The sequence below is a fragment of the Chroicocephalus ridibundus genome, chromosome 7 (assembly GCF_963924245.1).
Source record: "Chroicocephalus ridibundus chromosome 7, bChrRid1.1, whole genome shotgun sequence".
Lineage (NCBI taxonomy): Eukaryota > Metazoa > Chordata > Aves > Charadriiformes > Laridae > Chroicocephalus > Chroicocephalus ridibundus.
In genome coordinates, this window is record NC_086290.1 from 55,724,382 (window position 1) to 55,739,158 (window position 14,777).

Sequence of the window (14,777 nt, forward strand, 5' to 3'; positions counted from 1 at the left end):
GTGATCCATGTGTTGCCAGGGCCACGTGCCAGCCACCATTATTTAAATACAAGTTGAGTTATATAAAGAATCCTGTCCTTATATACTGTCCTAAATACACCATAGGTTGTTGCCAGTGGTGGGGACAACAGCATGGATAACTGGTATGGCTGTGAAAGGGCAGTGCAGTTGGCACAGTGCAGTAGACTGTTGCCATCATGACCAAGCCTTCTTTACTCAGGGGTATGGCAAAAGCAAATGGTTTGAAGCTTCCTTTTTGCTCTAATCCAGAAGTAGGTGAATCTTCCTTCCTGCTCCCTTGGTCCAGTTACTGGTAGTCAAACTCCAAGCATGTATAGCTGTTCATTATGGAAGCTTGTAAGGCACCAGGTAGTTGCTAACTGGAGCTGCCATTGGCACGCAGTGGTGGCATGACTAGCTAGGAGAAGACCTCTAACCCTGAGGCCAAAGCCTCTTTTAAATTTGGACGCGTTTACGAAGGTATGTTGCCTTCTTCAGAGACTCTGTTATTCCTTCTGCAGCTTCTCCCTCCTTCATGAAGAGTGTCTTCAGTCCTATCTTGTTGCTCAGCCTTATCACCATGTGTGTCACTCAGCTGCGGCTCATCTTCTACATGGGGGCCATGAATACCATCCTTGAGTTTCTGTCTGGAGATGAAAATCAAGGTAGGGTAACCTGAAGACTTTTATCTGCTTCCTTGGAACTGGGACCTGACCCAGACTTGGTCCTTGCAAGAGGCCAGCAAGCCTGATTACTCAGCAGATATACCGTGTATGGCAATTAGTGGTGTCCGAGTGCAGCTGACAGCTGCTGGTAGGGTCTAGCGGAGGGCTGGAACTAGCCCAGGACAGAGGGGCAGCGAGGTAGACACTTGAATGTCAAGCTAATTTTAGCCCAGTGTCTGTTAAATACTATTCCATGTTATTTCCCCAGATGGGTTGTTGAAAGTAGCCTCTTAGGATGGACTACGATAACTTTTTTTTAATTGGAAAACCTATTTCATCAGGTATTTGCTTTGCTTATCCTAAGCAAGCGCAAAGTACAGAGCAGCTGACTTCTCATGACTAATGGTTGGACTAGGTGTCTCAGCCCAGCAGCAGCCGGGGGTGGGAGAAGTGAAGTCATAGCTGTTTTGTGCAGCTTGGTGTGTGCCGGGGAGGCTCAGGGGTGCTCGCTGCACTGAACTCGTCTGTATTTATATCTCTGATTCAGTACATGGAGCAAGCAGGAAAGAGTACATTAGTTTACTGTTGTTGAAAATACCCAGGATTGCAAAACAAGACTTAGCTTTTTTTTTTTTTTCCTTTGTAGTAAGATCCAGTTTGAACTTGTTAAATCTGGATTGCATGAAGCTGATAAATCAAGAGGCGCTCCTCTGAAAACAGGAGTGAGCTCTGGGGGAGGGAAGGAAACTCGGGAATCTCCAAGTGCCCTGGCATTCCCTGAATTGCTTTGTTTCTTGAGCCTTTGACAGCCTGCAGCATTCAGCTCTTTATCTCCTGGCTCAAGAGCCAATTTAGACATGAAACAGTAAACAGGACAAACTTCACACTGCTTACCTTTCCCAACACAGCTTAGTTTTCTGCTTACCTTGTGACTCTCACACTGATTTTTTTTTTTGTTGTTGTTGTTTCCTTTTTACCTTGGCTTGCTCTAGTTATTTCTCTTTCACTTTTTTTTCCTCCCCTCCCCTCCTTGGTACTTTAGAATTAACATTAACTATATGTACTGCCAATTCTGTTTAGGTCAAGCTCCATGATAAAAAAGGGATTGTGTCCCTTGGGTGGACTGCTTTTTTTTTTTTTTCTTTTTTTTTTCCCTGTCCCACCTTTGAAATTTCTTCCCATTTTCCCCCCTCTTCCCCCTGAATGCAGCCTGGGCTGCAGTGCAATCCGCTGTCTTGGTGTTTCCATGGCATCAGCAAAACAGTGGTATTGTCTAGTCACAGCAGTGTCAGGCTGGGAGAGCAGTTCCAAGACGCGTGCAGCTCTCTAGAAATGTAATCTATGCGGATCAGGAGAAGATGGGACACTGCTCCCTTGGATTCCTCATTCTTCATGCAGTTGTTTACTTGAATGGGATCTGTTTAGAGAGCTCCCTCCACGTGCAACTGCTCTTAGGAGCACCCAGCAAGGGAAGAAGAGAGTTGAAGTCGATCCTGCAAGTGTTATGGTCAAATAAATAGACCAGGAGAAAATGATGTGGGGAAAATAATTCAGGTGGGGAGTAAAGTCTTCCAGTTGCAGTGAGGCACTGTGTCCGTGAAAGTCCTGTTTCCTGTGCAGATCATAGTGATTTATACCTGTCATGAAACCTAGAGGTGGAAAAAGCAGACAGCCTGTGGAAAAAGCAGTCAGTCTTCTGAAACCCCCCCAAAGATAGGGGAGAAGCTAAGGGGTTCAATAGCTCTGTAGGAGGCCCTGTTTTGTAGCAGCTACTCTATTTCCTTCACTTCTCTTGCTGATTCCATTAAATTTCATTCTCTGCTTCAAGTTGTCTTCTGCTTTTGCTGTTTAGAGCCCAAGATTAAGTGTTCAGAATAGCATGAAGAGGCAATACATGACAGCGTGGCTTGCTTCTTACCCTCTATTAAAAAATAACCAGACAACAGCAAATCAGCTCCAGGAGTCTTTGTAGAGGGTGATGCCACCTGTCTCTCTTGGCTACAGCAGTTGCTATAATGAGATGGGATGTGGAGCCACTTCAGGGCTTGCCTTTGCGGAGGTAAATGGGGGCATGAATGTAAGTTTGGAGGTTGGAGTTGGAAGTTCCTCTTGATTCCCTTGCCAGCAATTGGAGCCAGGAAAATTATCATCAGATGCCATGCCTGGGCACAGCAAGGCAGCCCTGCTGGGGTTTGCTACAACTGTATAGGAGAAAAAGGCTTGCTGGAAACTTCTTTCCATTTCAAGTTGATTTTGGTGTAAGTCCTGTCTGTACTGCTTTGGGTACATTTAGAAATGCATTGGGAGGGTCAAACTAAAATTCTTTTCGATTGTTTTGCTTACAGTGCTGTAAATTGTAAGTACTCTGTGCTGAGATGAGCAGTTTCAGAATTACATCCTCATTTCGGAGCTGTGGTACACCATGACTCACCAGCCCTTCTGCGTGATGCCTACAAATCCATCACGTGGGCTGCAGAGAGGAAGTGGAAAAAGCATTGCAGGGTGGGGGAACTGTTCAGTAACAGGAGGGGACAGTTTCTTCTAAGTCTGCAGGCATCAGCTTTCCCTTAGCAAGCCATGCAGACACTTCTCCCATCTTGAACGCATGGGGAATTTTCATCAGTTTGAGGTTTTTAATGATTGCTCTCAGATGCTGTGGGGGTTTTTTTGCTGCTGATCTCCCCTCCCCCTGCCTCCAGACTTGTCCATTCTGCACAAAATGGGTTAGTCCTCACCTTCCCAGCCTGGCTTGTCCTTGCTGGAGCTTCCCAGCTGGAGATGATGTAGCTGCAGCTCCCAGCAGGGCAGGAGAAGAGATGACTAAGGCAGGATAGGCTGTGCAGGATTTATTGCTCGTAAGAACTTTCCCTGTTGGCCCTAGCCAGAGGAAACCTCTCTGGCAATAAGCAGTTGCTGGGTCCCATTCCTGGTGCCCTACTTGCTGTTGGGCTGATGTTGCTTAGAGAACATTGGTGCAGGATCAGAATGGTTGAGGCAAGTGCGCACAGTATGTCCACTCTACTGTCCTGCCTCTGGGAGGCTAAATGATGAAGCGGGGCTTAGGTGTCCCAGCTCCTTCAGCCCTGCCAGTGAGTACATGGGATCTGGGCTCCCAATGAGAGAGGTGATTAATGGGGAGGAACAGTTTCTTTTCTGTCACTCTTTTTTCCTGTTGCTGCTACAGTATCACTTGGACTGACAACTTTTTAACTTTTTTTTTTCCCCTGCAGTGGCTCTCTACACTTCCATTTTTGGGGTATTGCAGCTGCTGTGCTTGCTGACTGCGCCTGTGATTGGGTACATCATGGACTGGCGAATGAAAGAATGCGACGATGGCTCAGAAGAGAATGAGGAGAGCAACGCTGAGCAGTGCGTAGTGTGTGCCACACGGGACATGCAGCCACATAGCAGGCCCCCACTGCTCTGCCTAATGTGTTTTATGATGAAAGATGAAAAGAATACTGGTTCTTCAGTATAGAAAAGAAAGCTTGAAGGAAGACTTGATAATTGCAGAGGGAAGGAGCAAACTGTCTTCCATGTCCACTAAGATCAGTCAAGAAGAGCAAATTTAAATTGTAGCGGGGGGGCTCAGACTTCCCTTCTAGCCTTAAGAGTAAGAGTAACAGCACTGAAATAATTGCCCAGATGTTCCTCAGCTTCCACTGCTGGAGATCCCACCACCTCCTTAGGCAGACCCCTAGCCAAACTGGTTTAGATGGAGTTGATGTGATATGTGGAGAATCTTGCTGTGAGTTCCCGTAGCTGCTGAAAGTGCTTTTTGTAACATAGGTTTTGCTATCCTTCCAGAAGTGACAAGAAAAAGAAAAAACGTGATCGTCAGATCCAGAAAATCACCAATGCCACCAATGCCTTTGTATTCACAAATCTCCTGCTGGTTGGATTTGGAATCACCTGTCTTATTCCTAATCTACCGTTGCAGGTGAATAGGTCAAATGGATGGGTGTGCTGGAGGGGATGGCAGCGTGGGTCCTGGCAAAGTGGCAGGCAGGACAGTGCAGGAGGTCCTGTAAGCCAGCAGAACCAGTTAGTGGTAGGAGGGGTTTGTGCCACTGCTGGGAGACTTCTATACTGCTTTGGGAACTCTAGTCTTAGAGCTGAAACAAGTAATACCGTGTGGTTTACATCTCTTGGGAGAACCTAAAGAAGCAGCTGTAGTTAAAATGTCAGAGTTGATCCTCAGTTTATTCAAACTTAGATGTTTCTGCATCTGAGCTCTGTAACAACAAATACTTCCATACTCTCCAGGAGAGATCCTCTCAGCAGTGCCCGTGCATTTAGCCTGGGTTCAATTTAAGCTGCTTATGGTCAGAAAACTTGCTGTAAGAAGCGTGACACTGATATATACAGCAGGCTATTTCTGTATCAAATGCTCTGCCCAGTGGTACCTGTGGGATTATAAACCTGTTAAAATATTTATTTTGTGGCACCACCTGGTTTTGGCAGAAGAGTTTAGTGATTTTATGCTATACTTAAACATGCCTTGGTGATGTAGGCAAACAGACCTAGTTTGCTCGTACTTGCATGTTGTCTGAAATAACTTGTGGAAAATTAACTGAACTCAATAAAAAAAAAAAGCATGGTGACCCTGGCCACGGTTTGCTGGGGACATGTCCTTGCAGCAGTGCCTTCTACAAATGAGATTAGTCTTGTGTATGGTTAACCTCAGGGGGCACTACATGTTAGCCTTTGCAAAGTAAGGAAAAGCTGTGCTTTTAGAGCTGAGTACAAATTTCTTCCCTTACGCTGATCTGTCAGGTTTTGGTTCTGGGTTCCTCAAGCCCACCCTTGTATTAGAGAGGAGAACAGCTTTTAGGAATGGTGGTATGTTGGGGTTTGGCACACCTAAGACGTGACACTTTTCTGCTTCTCTTTCCAGATTCTTTCCTTCATTTTACACACAATCGTGAGAGGATTCATCCACTCAGCCGTTGGAGGCCTCTATGCAGCTGTGTAAGTCTGTGCTTATAATACATGGCTGGCCAGATAAACTGGTTTGGGATGATAAGCTGTCCAGATGAGAGGGAGATCAGGAAGTGAAGTCTTCATGGTCAGAGGGGAGAAATGATGCAACTTGCTTCCTCAGTCACCACTGGATATGACAGTAGCTGGACTGAAGTCCTGGCTGGTGCCTTCCTTGTTTGGAAACAGCTAATCCCTTTGGCATAGCTACCGCAGTGAGCCAGGCACAGCTATATATGGGCCTCAGGTGAGACTAGGCTATTGACACTAAGGTTATATAGTAAAAACTCAAGGCTTTTTTTTGTTTTGTTTTATAATGAGTAGCTATGTGCATGTGGTGCAGGTAAAACATTAACATATTTGAATACATTGCTACTGGTCTGCTCTGCAATTACATAGGTTAAGCATTGCTCAAGATACCATTAGTGATACCTACTCCCGTTTCCAGGACGGATCATCCATCCCGTTTCCAACTTATCAAAATTATCAATAGCTGAATCTAAATATTTTCTTCCTTATTAAGCAATGTTTTTGGTTTTGAAAACAGATTTGCCCCTCTGTCCTGAGCTGTTGGACAGAGGAGCAGAAAGAAGCTGTTATCTTTCAGAGAATCGCAGAATCGTTGAGGTGGGAAGGGACCTCTCGAGACCATCTAGTCCGGCCCTCATGCTCAAGCAGGGTCAGCTAGAGCAGGTTGCCCAGGACTGCGTCCAGTTGGGTTTTGAATATGTCCACGGATGGAGACCACAACTCCACAGACTCCTTCTGTCAAAGGTTTCGGTCCCAGTGTCTGGGGAATCCAGACTAGAAAACCCATCTAAGACTGCTTCAAAAATGTATAAACTTTTCGTTCCCTGGCAGCCAGAAGCAAAAGATTTTTGTCTTAGGCAAGGTAAATGCCTCTTGCTGTACATATCGGCTTGCTTGTAAACTAATCCTGTTTGACCATTGCAACTCTCCGGAACTTCTGGAGTGAGGTATTTTTGCTTTGAATGCGACTTTTTTTGAGTATTTGAAGGTTTAGATCCATTTCTTTCTTTCCAAGCTTAGTTTAACCTGACCGTTTTTAAACACCGCTCAGTCATGGAAAGAGAAAGATGGTAGACTGTTCCTGAAATTTATTTTTCCACTAGTAGTATCAGATATTCAGCACTTTCCAGTCAACAGTATTGTTTAGTTTGACATAGGATCAGACTTGTCCTCTAAAAAGGAAAACACATACTAACCTGTTGTGCAGGTTTCACTCACTTCTAAAGGGAGCAAATGGTTATGACCAGATGAAAATAATTGCTCAGCCGCATATGCTGTCATCTGGATAAAGAGGCGTTGCTTTTAACTTGTAAATATCAACACTCTTCTCCCTTTGCAATAGGAACAGTAGTTGTATAAGCACTTCCACCTGCCCACGGTACAGCTGCAAAACAAAACAAGTGCTGGATCTGATACTACTTAAGTTTGAGGGCTCAGGATGAGCATAGTCTGAAGAGGAAGGCTCTAGCCTTGTCACCGGTGGCATTCTGCCCTAGAAAGCACTGTGCACATCATCGGGTGTAACCAAATACTCTATAAAAAAGAGGTAGTTATACGTAAGTCCAGGAGAGAAAAGTTCTTCGTATTATGCCTGTCTTGGGACCGTGTTCTGTTGTGTTAGTCGACTGGGAATGTAATCTGATCTGGGGGATGTGAACAGTCAAGGTGACATATAATAATGCTGTTGCTTTCTCTGTTGACAGATACCCCTCTACTCAGTTTGGCAGCTTGACAGGGTTGCAGTCGTTGGTCAGTGCCCTCTTCGCCCTTCTGCAGCAGCCTCTTTTTATGGCATTGACGGGACCTTTGGAAGGAGACCCTCTCTGGGCAAGTTCTTCTCAAATTTAACATGAAGGCTTGGTGGTTAAGATGATTTTTGGCTTGCTTTTTTTGAAAACAAAAGGACTTCTGTACATGGACCAAGGTTAAAAATAGCTGGGACTTTACGTGACCCTCAGCCTGCTGTTACCTTGGTGCTGTCCAGGAGACCCTTCCCGGTGTGAGTAATGATTTCCTGGGAGGGAAAGCCATTAAACACTTATGCTGGTCTATGGAAAAAGGGAGAAAGGGAGAAGGCTGCACAAGTACCTTCTGCTAACAGTTTGTGCGGTGAGTCAAAATCTGTCAGATAGAAGCAAGTGAATCTGTGTGGACCTCAAAATGCAGTAGAAATACTCTGCTCCCTTGAGAGCTATTAGCTCTGATTATCAGTAAATTTTGGGTTGCTGATGCTAATGTCCGGAAAGCCAAGTGGCTACTGAGGGTAGGACTATTGTGGTGTCTTGATGAGAGTCTGTCTGGGCAGCTCATTAAAATCATGACACAGGTGGTCTTGGGGACCACCCCAGCAGCCTGTTGTTCTTCAGTCAGCGAGCTTGGTGTAAAAGAACTGCAGCTTAAAGAGCCCTGCCTGTTCTGTGGAACCAGACTCCCACAGCCGTGGTCCAGAGCAACAAATTCTCCCAGCATTTAGATTATATGTGTGGTGCTCTGGGCACAGGAGTGTAAATATAAATACGGTGGAGGCTGTTGCCAATACACTGAGCAGGGTGTCTCCGGGTTTGCCTGCAGCTGAGTGACGTGGGCTGGGTTCTGGCACTTGGGCATGTGTGGCTGGGTTGTCTTCTTCCTAGCCTGCTTAACTTTGTTTTGTCTTTCTTCCTGCAGGTGAACGTTGGCTTGCTTGCTGTGAGCTTCCTGGGTTTCTGCCTTCCAATCTACCTGGTCTGCTACAGACGCAGGCTAGAGAAAGAAAAAAAACAGAAGATGGAGGATGCCAAACTTTTCTTCAAAATCAATGGCACTCCCAATGAGGAAGCCTTTGTTTAAACTGGTGCTTCAAATACAACCTCCCCTGTACAGGTTCCTACCACATCCGTGGGTTCTACCTGTGGTGTAAGCCAGGCTTTTACTTGCCTGGCTCTGTCAAGTTCTTTGCTCATCACTGGAGTGAGGGCCGGACATCATGACTGAGCTTTCCTCAGATGTATGGCAGAAGGAGACTTCTCACTCCTTACTCCAGAACACAGGACACTTTTTATAAAGGCCACGCAGATATCGTGTCTTAAATTATCCCCTGATCACACTCTCCAGCGGCAGAGTCTCTGCATAAGAAATGGGGAGAGAAGGAGTTAGAGGGATGGAGGAAGAGGGAAGAAAGACCATAATTTGAGTGTGCAAATATGACACTGAAATCTGTCTTCTCACCCTCTTCCCCCAACCTTGTCTGACACTGTCTCAGATGCAAGCTGCGCTCTCCTCCCACCCTGAGGCTCCGTAATGGTCTTTCTGCTTGATATGGAGTTGGACACAGTGGTTTTACTGTCTATCCAGACATACCACAGACTGTTTCTGAGGCAGGGAAGGGGATTTTATTCCTATGTGTATGAGCACAGCTTCAGTGTATTGCTAAATGTTGGCTGCTAGCACTGACAGCTCCCAAACCTTTTAGTACTGCAAATGACACAGACTGTGAGCAACGGATCTGCCTTCCACACTGAAATGAAGAGCCTAGTGGACTGCTTGGTCCTAGACCAAGCCTTCAGAAGCCTGGAATTCCTCCTCTTCTTGGCCCACAAACCGCCTGTGTGTGTTTTAAACTGTCTGCAGTCCTGGAACCTTTGAGATAGGAATTGGATCTTGTTTACCGATGAAGTGCTTTGAGACTTGTTGCCTTTTGCCTCTTCTTCCCTCTGACATGACCCTGGGAGGGGGGCAGCAGCGTGTATTGAGTAAAGTGGAGAAGCTTCTTGAAGCTGAGTTCTAGGGCTCCAAATACGTTGGTGTTCATGAGCTGACTTGCTGTTGAAAAGAATCGAGAGTGCAGAACACTCCTTTGTGTCTAGTAACTGGATCCTGTGGACATACGGCAGGGTGACGTGGTGATGTAATTCTTCCTCTAGCCATAGCTTATTTACGTTGTTCTGATAATAGCCCCCAAGCTGCTGAACACCAGGTTACTGTGACTGACCAAAAAGCTGCCGGTTTGGCTGTATTAAGAGCCTTCTACAATGTCGATGCTCTGTCTGGACAGAGTTCATGCTGATTGATTGTGTGGTGAAGCTGACCTACAGAGCAATACATGTGGGTAGAGGTGCCCCAGGCCTGTTCACCATGGAGGGAATACAAAGGGAATTCCTAACCTGCTTATTTTTATAGAGGTTTTCCTAAGTCTTGTCTAAAGTCGACTTTTCTGCCTTCAGCATTCTTGTTGAGGTCAGTAGCTCAGCCTCCGTAGCCTCATGACTAGCATTAACAACTGCACCATTTGGACCTGCTGGGAGCGGGACCGTGCAGCGTTGAGGATGGACATCACCAATGGGTGTGCAGCAGCACATGTGCTGGGCTGAGCTAATGGCTGCAGGAAGGTTGGGGGCAGAAATAAAGCAGTCATGAAGATGTAGGTGGTGCTTTCTGAACTGCCAACTCCTGCTTTACTGCAAAGACTGGTGGGGGGGGTAAGTCATTCAGCTTCTTTGTCTGGTCAGAAAAGTAATCACTGACTCAATCACTGCCCCGCTGTAAACTGCAGATTAGAAACAACAGTGCACTCGAACCTTCCTTTGAGAAATTACCTGGAAACTGTGTGTTCACTTCTTTGCTGATGGTTTGAAGCATGCAGATGCTCAGCCCAGCCAGGCCTTCACCTTCCCTAATCAGCAAGCTTGGTGACCTCTTGCACAGCTGTAGCCTGGGCAGGACGGCTGGAAGCCCTGCGGCGTCCCTGGCTGGTGGCCTTGCCAGCGCAGGATGACGAGGCAGCTTTGTGGGACAGCAGCGCCATCTCGAGTCACTGCCCCAGCCAGCCTCCTGCGGGCAGTTCAGATGCTCCTCCACTCCATGGTACCTTCTAGTCTCGTTTCAAAATGACTCGCCACTTGAGCATTTTACACATTCGTGGATTTTTTTTTTAATGTGTTGCCTTTATTAAATGTGTTTGTTCCAAGACAGCCTTATTGCCTGCTGTCGACGCTTTACTTTTCTAGAACTTCTCGTCTTTTGCTGGCCTCTGGCTTTGGTGGTGATTTAGCAACCTTCCCAGCTCTTCTTTTGTGTCTAGCAATAATTAAGGAGGAGGCAGGGCTTTGATTTGTTTTCCTATTCACCTGGCACTGTCTCAAGTACATGTTGAGAGACCCACCAGCAGTAGTACCGTTGGCCTAGATTTCCAGAGGGCTTTCTGCGGATTTCCCCAATTCATATTACTACTAAATATTTTGAGAAGATTCCTACTCTTGCTCTGAGATATTTGTGACATGACAATGACAGATTAAGTTTTTTATTTTTATGTTTTTTTTGGTTTTTTTTTTTTTTTGTAAGAGCTCATAGACAGGTGAGTGTCTGAGCCACAGTCCTGACTCAATGTCTTAAAGAGGCAGCTGTTGGAGGGTGTTGGTGTGCTAACGCAGCATCACTTCCACCTCAGCTGCCTCCCCACTGCAGTTCCCAGTTCCTGACCTTTATTAGGAGTATCCTGTAGCCCAGTTTCATCTGGTAAAACAGTGGATATACATGCTTAGTGTCTCCGCTGATGTGCCATGGTGTTTAGAAGCTGCTGGTCAGCTGTAAGGAATAGAGCTCATGCCTTTGAGTCGCGGTTTCAGGCTCTGTTTGCAGCTTGAGAGGAAAGTGTGCCTTTGGCTTGCAATCACAAGGACTAGTGGGTACACAATGAAGTTTTAATTGTTGAGGGTTGAACAGACAAATGGGAGTGCTTTCTAATGCACTGCAAAGTCAAACTGTGGAATTCACTGCTGCAGAAAGTAGTTGGGAACAGAAGTATAACTTTTTAAAAAAAAAAAAAAAAAAGAGGCTGGTTAAACAATGGTCTGATGCATCCACTAACTCAGGGAGATTTTAAGTTGCTGTAAATAAGAAAGTTATGCCAAGGAAAGATTACTTTTCTACATGCTTTGTCTCTTAAAAATTGGTCAAAGATGGAGAAAATACGTACTGGGCTAGGTGAAATACTGGTCTGATCTTGTGGGGTTTCATTTATTCTGACAGTTGTGAACGAAACTGCTTTTAAAAGCATTCTCAAATTGATCTATCAAATAAACTGTGTCTGCATGCAAGATGTGCAAATACTCTACTGACTGTGGCATAAGTGCTTAAATGCTGCACCTCCTGCCTGGGGGGAGCCCCTCAGAGGCCAGAGTATCCTGGCTTCAGCCAGAAATGTTGTGTTGCACAGTACAGAAACAAACGCTGTTGGGATGGTCCTGTTACACGTGATTGTTCATGGGCAGTTTGCCTCGTTCTTTGATGCTTATGGGAATGTAATTGTGGATTACTTAACGTTTGGAATGGAAAACAGCTTTGCTGCTTTCTAGCCAAGTGATGCAGGACCAAGAAAATTCTTGATGCGCTCTTCTAGGTGCATGAGCCACCTCGTGGAAAAAAATTAATGGGCTAGCAAAGACTGGAGAGCCACATCAATTTAAATCAATAATGCATTTACCTGTATAGCTCAAATATAGGTCAATGTATTTAATTACTTTCAGTATTCCTAAATGCTAGAATTTCAGGGTTGGGGTTTTTTTTATGCCCTTTTACCCCCTTATCCTCATCTATATGAGAAGTAAAAGGAGGTTGTTGGTGGGAAACATCTCATCTCCTCCATAGAAGCATCCCCAACTGACCGTAATGAAGCAGAAGCCTGATCTGTGAGTACTTGCTGTTTCTAGGTGCCCTCAGAATCAAGGGTGTTGCTGTGTAAAGGTGATTGCACCTTCTAGGAACACTGCTCCTGGCCTCTACAGGCTCTTGCATGCATTTAATACGCATCTGTAATTTTTAAAAAAATAATTAATTAAATTAACAGAATGGGGAAGGGAGAGCGGCAACTTGTTCCTTTCACTAATCTGTCAGTACCCAAGCCCCATCGGCAGTCTTTATAGCGCTAATGCAATGATGCCATCAAGAGTAACAGAGAAAATCTGTGCTGTGTTGCTTAAGAGGACACTTATAACTTTGTTCAGTTACTGTCATAGAGTATCTGGACCCTTGAGATAAAACTGGACACAAATGTCTTAAAAAAAAAAAAAAAAAAAAAAAAGGCAAATCTTTCTGTGGTTCCAACTTAAATGAAATGCTGCTACAGCCATTGAAATGTTTAGCTCCCACAACAAAGTCTGGCCTCTTCATGCCCTGTCTACAAAGGAAAATTGTAGGATAATGAGATTTTAATGAGATTAAATAAATCACTAAAATGTTTTAAAGTAGGAGATTTCCTTCTTGATAGGCTGATGAATTTGGAAAATATGCCACAAATTATAAAGCAGATACTGTAGGGTAAAAAGAATGAAATCTTTAAAACTACATGTTTTGTTATTCTTCTACCCTCCCTCCCCCTTCCCCCCACCTGTCCCTTTGAGTCCTTTCTGCGTCTGCAGAGCTTTTGGTATTCCCTACTTCCTGGTTTAAAAGTGCAAAGTATTCATAATGGAAATTAGTATTATAGTAGGATTCCCGATGGGAACAGACTGTTGGGTTTTTTTGGATTTCTTTTTAAATTAAAAAAAAAAAAGCCACTTCTGATTTATATTTCACAATGTTATCTTCTCTGGAGTAGCTGAAACAATGATGTGTTATGTAGATGCATTCTTACATGTTAATTATAAAACCCCCAGGTCCTTGTTCTTCTGCCTGTGCTGCTCAGCCTGTCTCTGCGCAATCTGTTTTTGTCAAGTGTCCTGTGCCTCATGCCGTCATCTACTGCTGCTTGTCACTTCCTTGGGCCTGACCCTCTGTCACTCGCTTTTTATTCCTGGGGCAATCCTCTTTTTCAGAAAGCCCCCTCTTTTTAACCTGACAGCATCAGCCTCCCCCACCTCCTCCCGTTCGCAAATTTTTTCGTGGTGTTTGTCAAAGTTGAATTGTAAGCTCCGTGGGGCAGGCCTGTGTCATCTTTTCTGTGTTTGTAAGGTGATGTGCACTCTTGCAGTACTATCTAAAAATAAACATGGCATTAAGTTAATCATTAGTTTTCCTTTTGAGGCTGAACATAATAAAGGTATTGCTCAGTTCCTAACGAGACCATGTAAGCATGAATGCTTTACACGGTGTCATCTGCCAAAGTGCTCGGCTGTGTGTTGGATGTTTCTTTGTCTTTTTCTTCTCTAGGTTAGGAGCTAACAGCCACATGTCAATTAATCTCTATTGGAGAAAAAAAGAATTCATTTCTTAAAAAACCCAACCCATCAACCACAACAAAACACCACCACAAACAAAAAAAAAAACCAAACCCCACAACCCAACCTGAGACAGCAGCTTGAGAAAGAGATCAATCTTAGTTGTACAGGATAAACTGGTCTCAAACAGTGAAAGATGAACTACAGTGTCCTTAGATAGGAACAGTACAGAAGAGGTGCAGTGTCAATAGTGAAGCTGCACACTTTGGTTATCCATGCTTGAGCTTGGTGACGCTAAATGTATGGCTTTTTTTTTTTTTTTTTTTTTTACAGTCAAATAAAGTCAATCCTTGCTCTGATTCCAGTGACGAAGTGGTAAAACTAGTGCTCTTTAGCTGTGTGTTTATTGAGTACAGGACACACAAAAGGTTTTTTTCTGCAATTGTCCTCTAATAAATATTTGGGGTTATTCTTAATGACAGGTACAACTTGGGTGGCTGCTGCTCTCAAGGAAAAGAGGACTTGAAAATGCTGTAAATCATGACCTGGTGACAAGGTGGAGTCCTAAGACACACCTTCGATGAATCACAGAATTGTTTAGGTTGGAAAAGACCTTTAAGATCATCGAGGCCAAGTGTTAATACCGCTAAGTCTACCGCTCAACCATGTCCCCAAGTGCCACATCTACACGTCTTTTGAATCCCTCCTTTTGAGCTTGGAGCCCTCATTGGGAAGAAATGTCCATTAACTTTAGCTTAAGGGTTTTCCGATGTAAGACAGCCCTAGCTATTGGCGTTAATACCCAGCCCCTCCTTCCCCGCTCCCCGAAAAGAGAGGATTTTAGTCACGGAACCGAGCCCGCCCCTTCCCTCAGGCCGGGCTGAAGGAACGGCTCGCGCCAAGGGCGGGAAGGGCTCGCGCCCGCCCCCTCCCCTTCCCGCCGCAGCCCCACGTCCTCCCGCGTCGCTGA

At 45.0% G+C, this 14,777-nt stretch overlaps 1 protein-coding gene across 3 annotated transcripts in view; it reads left to right on the plus strand.

Annotated features, from left to right (window-relative positions):
• SLC43A2 (solute carrier family 43 member 2) overlaps positions 1–14,119 on the plus strand; it is a 33,865-nt gene extending 19,746 nt beyond the window's left edge. For 2 of the 3 annotated variants that reach the window (XM_063340600.1, XM_063340601.1), the window contains 6 exons: positions 522–665; positions 3,896–4,034; positions 4,473–4,605; positions 5,563–5,636; positions 7,379–7,502; positions 8,343–14,119. In XM_063340600.1, the coding sequence (XP_063196670.1) occupies positions 522–665; positions 3,896–4,034; positions 4,473–4,605; positions 5,563–5,636; positions 7,379–7,502; positions 8,343–8,504 (776 nt within the window). In that variant the 3' untranslated portion in view covers positions 8,505–14,119. The other variant, XM_063340602.1, reaches the window with a different exon arrangement.
• Positions 14,120–14,777: the final 658 nt, after the last annotated feature.